Source organism: Elaeis guineensis, chromosome 3 (assembly GCF_000442705.2).
Source record: "Elaeis guineensis isolate ETL-2024a chromosome 3, EG11, whole genome shotgun sequence".
Classification (NCBI taxonomy): domain Eukaryota; kingdom Viridiplantae; phylum Streptophyta; class Magnoliopsida; order Arecales; family Arecaceae; genus Elaeis; species Elaeis guineensis.
Genome location: NC_025995.2, coordinates 123,204,848 through 123,216,692, shown reverse-complemented (window position 1 = coordinate 123,216,692; position 11,845 = coordinate 123,204,848). Strand labels below are relative to the sequence as shown.

The 11,845-nt window shown below is 38.4% G+C and overlaps 2 protein-coding genes across 2 annotated transcripts; one reads left to right on the top strand and one right to left on the bottom strand.

Moving 5' to 3' along the window:
• The first annotated feature begins 1,640 nt into the window (after window positions 1-1,640).
• On the top strand, window positions 1,641-3,057 carry LOC140856678 (probable WRKY transcription factor 51). Its single transcript, XM_073254795.1, has 3 exons — window positions 1,641-1,971; window positions 2,088-2,234; window positions 2,706-3,057. Exons 1-3 carry the CDS (start codon window positions 1,787-1,789, stop codon window positions 2,887-2,889), a joined length of 516 nt encoding a protein of 171 aa, XP_073110896.1. The 5' UTR covers window positions 1,641-1,786; the 3' UTR covers window positions 2,890-3,057.
• Window positions 3,058-5,563: 2,506 nt separating this feature from the next.
• On the bottom strand, window positions 5,564-11,761 carry LOC140856677 (protein TWIN LOV 1-like). Its single transcript, XM_073254794.1, has 7 exons — window positions 10,843-11,761; window positions 10,131-10,338; window positions 9,960-10,024; window positions 6,622-6,701; window positions 6,426-6,481; window positions 6,241-6,304; window positions 5,564-5,840 (listed from the first exon to the last, which is right to left on the bottom strand). Exons 1-7 carry the CDS (start codon window positions 11,465-11,467, stop codon window positions 5,685-5,687), a joined length of 1,254 nt encoding a protein of 417 aa, XP_073110895.1. The 5' UTR covers window positions 11,468-11,761; the 3' UTR covers window positions 5,564-5,684.
• Window positions 11,762-11,845: the final 84 nt, after the last annotated feature.

Here is an 11,845-nt window from a genome sequence, read left to right as displayed (position 1 = left end):
AAAGAAGGGAAAAAAAAAAAAGAGAATAATTTCTTGCTTTTTTTTTCTTTTTGATGTGTCACTGACTTTTTAATCAAATTTGGAAATCTCATTTTACTCCGATCGATGTAGAGTGTCCAATTCATGCTCTCATCATCTAACAGGTTTCCCCATCTAGAGGCTAGTATATCTCTAGGTGTTATGCTACACTGCTATTTCCATAAAATTTAAAAACTATAGATGATATTTAATTCATAACCTTACTTCAAATGTATATAGATCTATCTAGGAAGGAAAAAAAAAAAAGAGAATAATTTCTTGTTTTTTTTTTCTTTTTGATGTGTCACTGACTTTTTAATCAAATTTGGAAATCTCATTTTACTCCGACCGATGTAGAGTGTCCAATTCATGGACTCATCATCTAACAGGTTTCCCCATCAAAGGCTAGCATATCTCTAGGTGTTATGCTACGCTGCTATTTCCATAAAATTTAAAAACTATAGATGATATTTAATTCATAACCTTACTTCAAATGTGTATAGATCTATCTAGGAATTGCATACATCCAACATTGTTTCCATTACGGTTGTCCAATATATCATAGACTGCCTTGTTCCTATCACCTTTTCGATTTTTATTATATTTTGTTGCTAGTTTGCTGCAGCATTTTGTCCGCTAATAAGAACGAAGGAAAGGTGCTCATACTCAGCTTGCGAAAAGTTTTAACAATTACAGTGTTAGAAGATTTCTTATGAGGTTGTTCTTTCAAATGATATACGAATACTTTTAAACTATATCTATATCAATATATATGCGCCTATTAATTAGTGATTAATTGTTAGCAGTTGTAAGGTCTATGTATGATTTCCACAAGCATCAATTCCATGGTTCATTTTGCATTGCTTGGAAGATGTACTTGTTGAATTGGAAGCGCTGCTTTTCTCATTTAGAATATCTCATGTTAGCATGCAGCTTAATTTACTTTAGAGCACATTTCTTAGCTAGATTTTCTCTTAATTAAAATTGTCGGCCGTTGGATTAATTCCCGAATTTCTTTCATTATTCTATGAGAATATTGTATGATTATCTTTTATCAGTGGTTAATTTGTCATTTGAGTACTTTTTACACTTTCAAAGAAAAGAAAAGAAAAGGTTGTATTCATGCACGGCGTGTTCTATCAGTGCAAGATGACCGTTGTCTCTTTATCGTTCTCCTTTGAATCACACAAAAGGCGTGTCATTCATCACCAAGATGCCGATGTATTTGGTGCAAGATCCGAAGATAGCAGCCAGCTAGCCCTACTAGGGATGACAATGATCGAATGGATGCAAGCGGCGGTACTCTTATCTTGCATCAGATGGCATCATCCAACGAGATCAAACGGCTGCAAAAATCCTCTCAGCATGCATGCCTGCGAACTCGGCCATCAAATCAAATCAGGTGGAACAAAATTCTCTGTAATATTTTATTTTTTTTTAATATTTTAACATGCACATATAAGTACGCAAGGTCATTCATCTTTTGAAAGGCGTTTTCGAAGTGTGTACAATATTGTACGGTAATTTTTAAATACCGCAAAGAATCCGTTCTCAAATCAAACACCGTGTGATGTTGAATGGTTTGGTGGCGGCAGCGGCAGCCTCGAAGCTTCCACAATGACAACGGGATGCTCAATAGAAACCGTTGCAAAAACCACAAGTATATCCACAACAATGAGAAGAGAGAATATTGTGTTATTCTGATGTCAGTACGTTTAAATACAAAGTTGCATGTCTTAAAGTTATCATCGTTACGGCAAGGGTTGATATGGCCTACTTACCCACCGAGAGGACTGATTGGAAGGCGATAGCCATGAGCATGGCTTTTGCTCATCACTCCGGCCGGCCAATGGAAATGAATGCCTCTGACTACTTAGTGTATAATGAGGCCTCCTTAGCTTGCCAACTAGAAAGACCAGTTCCTCTGATGGCGAATGGTAGTAGCACCAGCGGGCAAGTGTTCTGAGTTTGCTTTAGTTCTTGTTACACTGTTTATATTAATTGTGTATCTTTTTACCAGTTTTGGTGTTTTGATGCTGAGTTTGATTTTAATTTTATTTGATGATCAGAATACATGGGAGTGGGATGCAGACTGCGAAGATGGAGGGAGTTTTCAGGGTTGCATTCAGAACAAAGTCTGAGATTGACATCCTGGATGATGGTTTCAAGTGGAGAAAGTACGGAAAGAAGTCAGTGAAGAGCAGCCCAAACCCAAGGTATATATATTTTTGCTCTAAAAATAAATAAAAGGTATATCGAGTGGTTGCTCGTGCAATTGTATGCAAGCGCTCTGTATCTCTTTCTTGTGATTATAATCGTCTCTTGATTCGTACAATTATCTGAAAGTTCAGTAATTATCTTTCTGAAGGAAAAGTTCTTAGGGGTTTACTTAAAAAAGATCACAATTTCAGAAACCTTGCCAGTATGCCTATTTGTCCACAAAGTACAAGAAGTAATTCCATCCATGGCAGTTATATTGGCAATCATTACTCTACAGAACAAACAATTTCATCATAACGTATCTCTTCACAACTTTTTTCCATCATTTAATTTGCTGAGTAAAAAGAGATGAGGGCTTTCATTATTTCAATCAGAAGATATGCCACCAATTAATTTCCATCGTGAGAGTGGCTATTGGCTAACTTCTTTGATTCTTCCTGCATGTGTGAATGGATGATGGAAAGCAGGAACTACTATCGTTGCTCAACCGAAGGATGCGCGGTGAAGAAGAGGGTGGAAAGAGACGGAGGAGACCCCAGCTATGTGATAACTACGTACGAAGGGGTGCACAACCACACCAGCCCAGCCGTTCTTTATTTCACGCCCAAAGGGAATGCCTCCGGTGCATCTCTTATTGCCGGAGATTACTGATGCTGCCCCTCTCCCTCCCTCCCTCTCTCTCTCTCTCTCTCTCTGTGGGTTGGGCATTTCGTGAGGTGATGAGGAGGTTGAGTGTAATCAGAAAAAGATATACTGGATATTTGGCAAAATTCTTCATTCTAGCATTTTACAGCATTGTGGCATGAGTTAAAATGTTTCCACCACCTAGTTCGAATGCCTAATCCGCTAGCTAGAGAGAAGAGGCTGGATAGAGAGGGCGGGTAGGATACCGAAAGGCTGACGTCCGTCATCCCTGAAAATTTTAGGATTGTAGGATCCGTGCCGCCCTTGTCCCTCCTCGATCTTTTTATAAAAAAATATTTATTACAACGATGATATCATGCTAAATTTATAATGAATCAATAAAAATCTTTATATTTCATCGATTACCATGTATTACGTTAATTTTCATAAATAATATCTTACGTTATCTTTATATATTTTATTTATTTTTAATTTTTTATTAATTTATTACAATGATAACGTGGTATCACCGTTGCAACGAATATTTTTTCTCCTTCCACCTCTGTGCAGAAATGAAATACCGCGCGTACTAATGCAACAGCCAGGTCAATGCGTCCTTGCAACCATCGGAGCTCTCCAATGACTCGATAATTGGTTTAATTCTTGCTTGCACAGCTAGCTGCGGGAAACCGTGTTCAATTCCCACTGTTACGACGTATGTAATTTATGATGATCCCGGCCAGTTTTCTTTTACATTTTTTATTATTATTTTTTTTTTTTTATTTGGGTGGGGTACAAGGTGACAACCGAGTTAGCTGCGAAGTGCAAACTCGTATCCATGTTCAACTTGACAGCACGATAGTGCGGGGGTGGTGCCCTCTGGATGAGGGCAACGATGATCGGGACTTTTTTGTCAGCCTACCATTACAAGAAGACACATAGCCACTTCAGAGCAGTGCTGGATTAGTAGGACAGCAGTCCACATATATCACCATTTAGATTGCTTAACATGCCGTCCTGACCAATGGCCATTCTAAGCAACAAAATTAGAACACGTAAAGTAACAAAACCAAGAAGTTAGTTCCATCAAGCAGTCGGCGACGCATAAAGTAAATCGAAGCTGCTCGAGCCTCAGCAAACCCGCAACATTCACACCAAATCCGTATTGAAAGTCGCCAACATCTTCAGGTTCGTCACTTTTCCTCTGGCTAGCCAGTGGTCTCCGTTATATCTCGTCAAGCATCTCCAAAGAATCTTACCACAAAGGACCACCGCGAAATAGCAGCAAATTAAAGTCTCCTTGCACCTCAACACAGCTTCAAATATAGAATTATTCATCTACAAATTAAATTAAATAAAAATAAAAGAATTATTCCACAATTGAAGGCACTTTCCGCTTTTTGTAACCAGACGGCTTGGACCTTTTCGTCTACTCAAATTGCTCTTGCCTCAGCGTTTTTCTTAAAAAAAAAAAAAAAAATTCCCGGCAAGCTTCCTCGTCATAGTTACACATTACAAAGACCATCTAATGGTTCAAGAAATACTTTTGAATTCTGCCTCGTGGGTCGTGATACTTGAAAATATCGACCAATTGTCCACCCACAGGGTCCTTTAAACATAATCCTTAACATATGTTCTCTGTTTGGTTCCTGACCTAACTTCGGAGTATCAAAACTAAGCTCGCCTTATGGCACATGAACTCGTGTCGGTCAGCGGCATTGAACTTGCGAGCCTAGCCAGTTTCAGCTTACCAAAAGCAGCAGAACCTGTCCAATTCAGTGGTGGCCTAAAGCGCAACAAAAACAATATACCGCCACCATCTGGATCTTAAGGGCCCGTTTGGATGTGTCAAATTACAAGATAATCTACTAATTTATAAAAATTATTTATCTAAAATAATAATATTTACTATGTCTAGTTGGTAGAAAAATTATTCAAAAAAATAACATTGAATAAAGATTATGAAGTTTAATTGAAGATAATTCTATATATAGGATTATAACAAAATTTACAACTATATTTTTTAAATAAAATATTTTTTTAATATTAAAATAATATTATCATCTCTAATCAATTTTTATATAATGTCTGTAATCATAAAATCCTATTCATAACATACCATCTTCATTTTATTTTTTTTTATAAAAATTTTTTTACTAAATAAATTTAAAAAGATATCAAAACAAATTCAATGATTATATATATAATTTTATTAAAAATATTTTATCAAATATGAATTACTACTATTCCAAAATTTATCAAACATCAATCCCTTATAATATTTTTTTTTTATTTTTTCTCTCTGATAAATATATATAGAACCCTCTCTCTCTCTCCCATTTTTCATAACAAATATAATAACCTCACACGAGATGCATTTTCCTATGTCAAATTATCTCTAACTAAATGGACCCTGCAGGACCACAAAATCTATGAAGCAACTCCCACCAATATTATACACATGGTCGGTTGAATATGTGGCATCAGCAGCACACTACTACATGTGGAACACTGCTGCACAGCCTGCAAAGCATTTCGTGCCTTATTACGAATTTTCAGCTCTAATTCGTGTATCTCTATTTCTTGTTTTGCATCAAGCCAACTAACTAAGATACTGAATGGGTGGCCTTCGACTTCCCATTGATACACACAAAAACAGGTATTAAAAAAAAAAAACAAAGAAAGAAATAACGAACGAACGAAAGAAAGAAAGAGATACATAAACAAAACCAATTACACAACTAATGGTATTGTGAGAACTAAAGTACTAATTACACAACCGATAAACATATCCCGTATGGTACTGTGAAAACTAAAGTACCCTATGATGATGTCCTTGAGGGGCCAGCACGTGAAGATAAGCTCCTCACGGCAACCTTCACTTGTCCCACCACACCAAGTTGCCTCATCTTTGGGCTCAGTCCATGTTCATCACTCTTTGAATTCTCATCTATCTGAACCTCAACATAGAATGCAATCTGCAAAGACAACATACAGCATTTGAGAGGCAGATCTTTCTTTTTCTTATACCCTGATGGTTCATTGTTTAATCAAGTTAATCACATTCAATCATTTCTCCAGTTAGTTGGTTATTCATATGATATATGACTGGCCAAGAGTGGCCAATTCACGGAAAACTTCCAGAGAAGTGGTGCTTGATGGAACTCTGATGGCAACACATCAAGACAGAAGACTTGATCCAAAACGATTATGGGCCAACAAAATACCACGCACATATCATGACATTTCTTAGTTGAGGCCCCCCAGTATTGAAATGCCTAGCATATGGGCCAATAGAGTTCTTTGGTTTCCTTTTCAGTTAGAGGGTGCAAGACACATTAAACTTCGTAATCAACTTGTATGAGGTTATAACCAAACCTTGCCAGATGCATCCCGTACAGGAGATATGTGAAGAAGATTCCCGAATGAGCTTCCATCTTTCCTGAAATTTTAGATAAATTGGAAGTAGCATAAACTACAGTTCTATTAAACACATTATCAGAAATCCTGAAACTCTTCGAGAGAGACCCTTTTTTTTTTGAGAAAGAGAGAAAAATATTCACCTATAGTTCAAAAGACGGACTGAACAAGCTTGCTCTGCTCGAATGCAGTCCTTTATCTGTAAAACCAAACAAAGGGCATTAAAAATTTTGCTATAGTGATCATAAAAAAGGAAAGAGTATCATCTTAGAGATGAATACATATCGAAGATCTTTTAAGGCAGGTCCAACATAAGCATGATGATTATTTAGTATCCACCTGCTGTAGAACTCCAGCATCTGTACCAGGTCCATGTAGGAATCTACAGTTACACCCCAAGACTTCATGTCTAGAATAACCTGAAAGAGAAAACTAACTACTTGGTTAGAGAATGTCATTCAACTCGGCAATCAGGTGTGGCATCACATTCATTTTATAGTGACATTCATGATATTTGAATAAAATGTTTGATTACAAAAGTTGATAATCACATGCCAATGATATTCCTTAGGTAAAAATAATATAATAAAGTTGAAAAGAAAGGCACTTATATTCTAACGATGTAGGTAAAGCCCAAGAAGCTTCCCCATTTAAATCCACCACCTTTTGATTTCATGGATGGGATCCCACCCACCCTTGGAGCATATGTTCCAATCCTATCTGCTATACAACAGTTAAATCGATTTGAATCATTGATTATTGTCATCTCTGGGAATAAAGCCCTCAATTAAATGTCAACTGCCGCAGAACAATGAAGAAGACTTCCAAATGTCCATCTCCCAACAGGTTAATATCATCAAATCTGCAAAATTTACATGCTACAGAACAATATTCTGTCAGTTTTGTTCTCCTGCTTCAACAGAATCTAAGGCCCTGTTTGGACACCGGAAGAACTTGTCAGCAGATAAGATCTTCCCTTGCCAGGTCCCTTGGTTCCTTGGTCCAGTATCATATATATAGAGAGCCAAGAAACTCGAATATATTGGACCCATATCATATATGTAGCCGAAGGTTCACCTCTCACCATCCAATAGGCCAAAGGAACTCCTGAGGAAGCTCTCTAAAATCTCCTGTAGATGATACCGATCAGCCCAAGCCTCTGCACACACTCCAGTATCCAATTCAGGTGTGTGCACAGAATCCAGAATAAGCCGAGTCAAAAGTAGAGTATATGGGTAAAGGCTATAGGCATATGACCGATCAACATTTGACCCAATCGGGCTCATCACATTCTATGCAACCCTTGCACCCACAACTGCAAGTGATGTAGGAAAATGGTATTACAGCATCACCCTTAAAATTGGAACATCGTGAGATATATACCTCTATGCGGTAGCATAACTGTCTGCAACCGTGTCACTCCACTACAATAAATAATCCAGTCACTTCTCTGGAAATAATATAACACTATCAACCCATAGCAAGAGATGCATCCACCAGGGCTAGGGATCAATCAGACAAGGAGAAACTATTTCTCCAAAACATTTTGCAAAATTGTAAATAATTACACATTAAGTTATTTAATTATACAAAATCATTTATCAAAACAATTCTAATAATACCATTGCTGGATTTTATTTTGTCTGATCAACCCAATTTCCTAAACTTGTTGGTCTCCCTTTCAGGTAGTGGATTCCTTGTGGAGCATCTCATATATTCTCAATGCAAGTCTTATACATCTAATAAGCCATTGCAAAAAGACTCCTATCTTGGTCTATACAGTGGCCATCAAAGTGACTAAACCTACATTCACCAAAAAAAGAAGAGTGACTAAACCTACACTAGTTCACATCAACCTCTCAGATCAGGAGAAACGCAAATGCTATTGCATTATGAGAACTGCATCAAATTCTAATAGTGTGATTTTTCCCTAGACGTGTTGTTGATGTACAGCAACTAAGAAAGGATTGCCATCATCTTATGGTCATCATCTACCATTGGCAGCCATATATAAATGAAATCTCCCAACCTCATCCTCAGCAGTGGCAATTTAAGGAATAAGGACCAAGAATCTTAGTTTTTTTCGATTAACAAATCAGTCGATTAAGTCTCCTACATTGTTCCTATGGAGCTTAGGCATATACTACCGAATATACATCACATGCTATTTGTTATTACCCAAAAAATATATATGAATAAAAATAAATTACTTATTTAACGCCTCGAAAAGGGTATCTCATACAAAATCATGGCTTTGTTAGGTCACCATTTCCAACAGGATATACACCTTATGCTTGCAATCATGGTTTGCCATACCAGACCAAACCGAATGGTATGACACCTACTGGTTCAGTAACGGAACGCGGGTGTATCGACACTCGATATGCCGAACCAGCCCCGTACCGGTGCAGTAATAAATTGGCACCAGTATGGGGTTCGGTGCTAAGACGACAAACCTTGCTTGCAATATAACTGTGCCTTATATCCTTTGGTCTTTTTTTCTAAGTAACATATTGCATTATCATTCTATAAGATTCTTATCATAGAATCTTATCATAAGCAAGTTAGCAAAAAATTTTAAATAGCATGGATTAGAATAATGAAAGAACCATTTTTCATATTTAATATGATGAAAGAGTACTGAAGTACCATACTAATTAACTATTAAGATTGTAAAGCTGTAGTATTTTATCATAACAGAAATGAATTGTTAATTTTCATAGACTCCAGATGACCTTGATCACACCAAGAACAAGACAAGCCAAGCTCATCGCAATCATTTGAAATGACCATGCATATGACACTAGTAAGATTGTTCACTGATGTTGGAACTAGAACTAGAAACATCAAGCCCACCAACAATGCAACGTCAGCTTTACAAATATAACTTAAACAACCACTGCTCATGAGGAGATATGTCCTAAGGACAACATTTGCTCCATCAAGCCTTCTGCCAACTAACTGAGGCCAGCTTTACAATTATAACTCTACCAATTATTACAAATAAGGGCAATATTTGCTATCACTGCAAGCTTTCTTAAATCCTTTCTCTTAACTTGTGTTCAGACTACCATATATCTTTCCCTCCTCTTTCCCAATCCTTTTGTAGGCAACCAAGCTCCAGTACACATGCCGCAATAGTTCAGTCAATTCATTGCTCATTCTACAAATTCACAATCTTATTTGGCATTCAGCCTTCACCCTAGTTGTAATAGTTCTACCATCATCTAATCATCACTTAATCATCCAGCATTCTAAATCATAGAACATTCTAGCACCATTTCATGTTCTATAGTGCTTCAATAATCCTCGAAGACATTAAGACTCGAATGCATTGGTCTCCTCTATCCATTTGGCTCTAATTCAAATACGTATGCGCCTTTATCTCTTTCTTCAACTAACAAAAACAAATGAGACTAATGGATCCAACGTTAGGATAAAGATGAAATCAAGGGTTGGTGATAATGCAGAAGTTATTGAAAAACCTATTTAATATACATTAAATTGATGTATGTGAATGACCTGCGGTTGTATCAGTAACATAAGCAATAAATGAAACTACCTGAGCATCTTATAATCAGCAGTGAATTATCTTATAGAAGATATTCTTGGATTTTATGATTATCATTTATAAGTGCTCAAATTAACATCCATAAAAGGATATAGCACTAAAGCACCTGTCAAACTTAGAAATTCATCACTGGCATAAACGATGGGCATGTCAGGTAAATGTGGATCAGTCCTGCAAGAATCAAAACAATCTATATCAATACAGCAAGCAATGCATCTCGAGGATATTTTCTTTTAATATGGTAAACCAACAGAAACAGGAATCCGTAAAAACTCACAATACAAAGCTCTGTTTGATTCTACCAAGAGATATATTTAGGGACGAGCTGAGAGGCACAATGCCAGCTGAACTGCATCTCTTTGTGCAGACCACTCTGCCTGTAAGCTTGCTATAGTGAGTCATTGTTGATAAGATGCTAGTAGCAGCATTCAACGCTTTCTCCTTCTCTCGATCACTTGCTTTGCAAGACTCTTCAGCATCCAACCCTGTAAGAATCAACAAGTAAAAATGCATTTGAGCTTTTGTGTGTGCACGCGCGCAGAGGGGGGTAAAGAAAATTTTTTGCACAATGAATCAGTCAGGACAATGAATGAATAAACCGAAATTAATTAGTTCTAAGGGAGATTCGTGAGTCTGTAGTTAATTTTCTTGAACGATAACACCAAATCCATGCAAAACTGATATGAAGCCCCACACGAATACCTTGAAAATCATGAAGCTATAAGATCTGAGAACTAAACTGCAGGTTAAAATCCAGTTTAATCAAGCACACTAACTCGTATCCAAGCCACTGGAATCAACAGGTAAACAAATCTCAGTCAAGATGATTTTTTTCAGAAAGAGAAAAAAGAATCTTTTTGCAATGAAACTTAATTAGAGATTTTGAAGTGAACAAAAGTCAACAATTAAAGATCTAATCAGCATCTATATCAATCAATATAGAACCAAAACAAAACCAAACACGATTCAGCCAGGCCAAGGAACAGAACCTTTGTTATCCATATCAAGAAACGAATCCACCGCAAGATTACACCCACAATCTTCATCCAAACGCACCTCGTTCCGGCAAGTCCCGAACACCATTTCCCTCTCTCCCGATCTCGAGCATCTCGACTGCCTCGGAATCGGCACCTGAACCGCCACGAAGTGAATCACCCGCCCATCCTCCATGGCGAACACCGGGCACAGGTGGAACAAGATCCAATGCGGCGTCCCATCTTTCCGATAGTTGAGCAAGCTAATCTGGAGCGTCCGCTCCTCCCGGATCGCCTCCCGGATCTCCATCACCGACCGCCGGTCAGTGGCGGGGCCCTGGAAGATCCTTCCGTTCCGTCCCACCACCTCCTCCCGAGCGTATCCCGACATGGCGAGGAATCCGCGGCTGGCGAAAACGATCGGGTGGCCGGAGATGACCGGATCGCTGATCAAGAAGTTGTCCGGCAGCTCGTCGAGCGCCTCCAAGATCCAACCCGAGTAGCGGGCGGTGAGCGACTGGTCGATCAGCCGGTCGCGACAGGTCCCCATCCCTTCCGCCATGGCGACCGCCGCCGGTGGTGGCGATGTCCCTGTATGGTCGTGGATGGTGGCGATCGGACAGAGCCTCAGCGCCACCATGTGCGCCGCCCGTCTACCGCATATCAAGGAACGGGAAGAAAGCGGTGTCGGGGTGGAGAAGGGTTTTTATTATGGTTATCAAAAAGAAGAAAGGTTTTGGGATCATTACTTGGAGACAGGAGAAGAAAGAAGGAAGAAGAAAAAGAAAAAATAAAATAAAATCTTAGGGAACGATGATGGCTATCAGTCGTTTCTTTTTGCCGATTTCCCTCGCTCTATTACTTAATTTGGGCGGAGTGGATGGGGGAAGAGCAAAACTGGCAATCGTTGATACGGATAAAGACAGGGGGGATTGAGAATTATCTGGCTTTGTTTATTTATGTCAGCGGACTCGATAATACCGAAGCCAATGCGCGGTTTGTTCCTAGCAAACGGCAC

What these genes read in the sequence shown, in the direction of transcription:
- LOC140856678 (XM_073254795.1), top strand. Translation starts at nt 1,787, where the DNA reads ATGGCCTACTTACCCACCGAGAGGACTGATTGGAAGGCGATAGCCATG. An exon ending in AATGGTAGTAGCACCAGCGG is followed by an intron (nt 1,972 to 2,087) that starts GCAAGTGTTCTG and finishes TTTGATGATCAG; the next exon opens with AATACATGGGAGTGGGATGC. An exon ending in AAGAGCAGCCCAAACCCAAG is followed by an intron (nt 2,235 to 2,705) that starts GTATATATATTT and finishes GATGGAAAGCAG; the next exon opens with GAACTACTATCGTTGCTCAA.
- LOC140856677 (XM_073254794.1), bottom strand. Translation starts at nt 11,467, where the DNA reads ATGGTGGCGCTGAGGCTCTGTCCGATCGCCACCATCCACGACCATACA. An exon ending in ATGCTGGAGTTCTACAGCAG is followed by an intron (nt 6,482 to 6,621) that starts GTGGATACTAAA and finishes TTGGTTTTACAG; the next exon opens with ATAAAGGACTGCATTCGAGC. An exon ending in TACGGGATGCATCTGGCAAG is followed by an intron (nt 5,841 to 6,240) that starts GTTTGGTTATAA and finishes TTGTCTTTGCAG; the next exon opens with ATTGCATTCTATGTTGAGGT.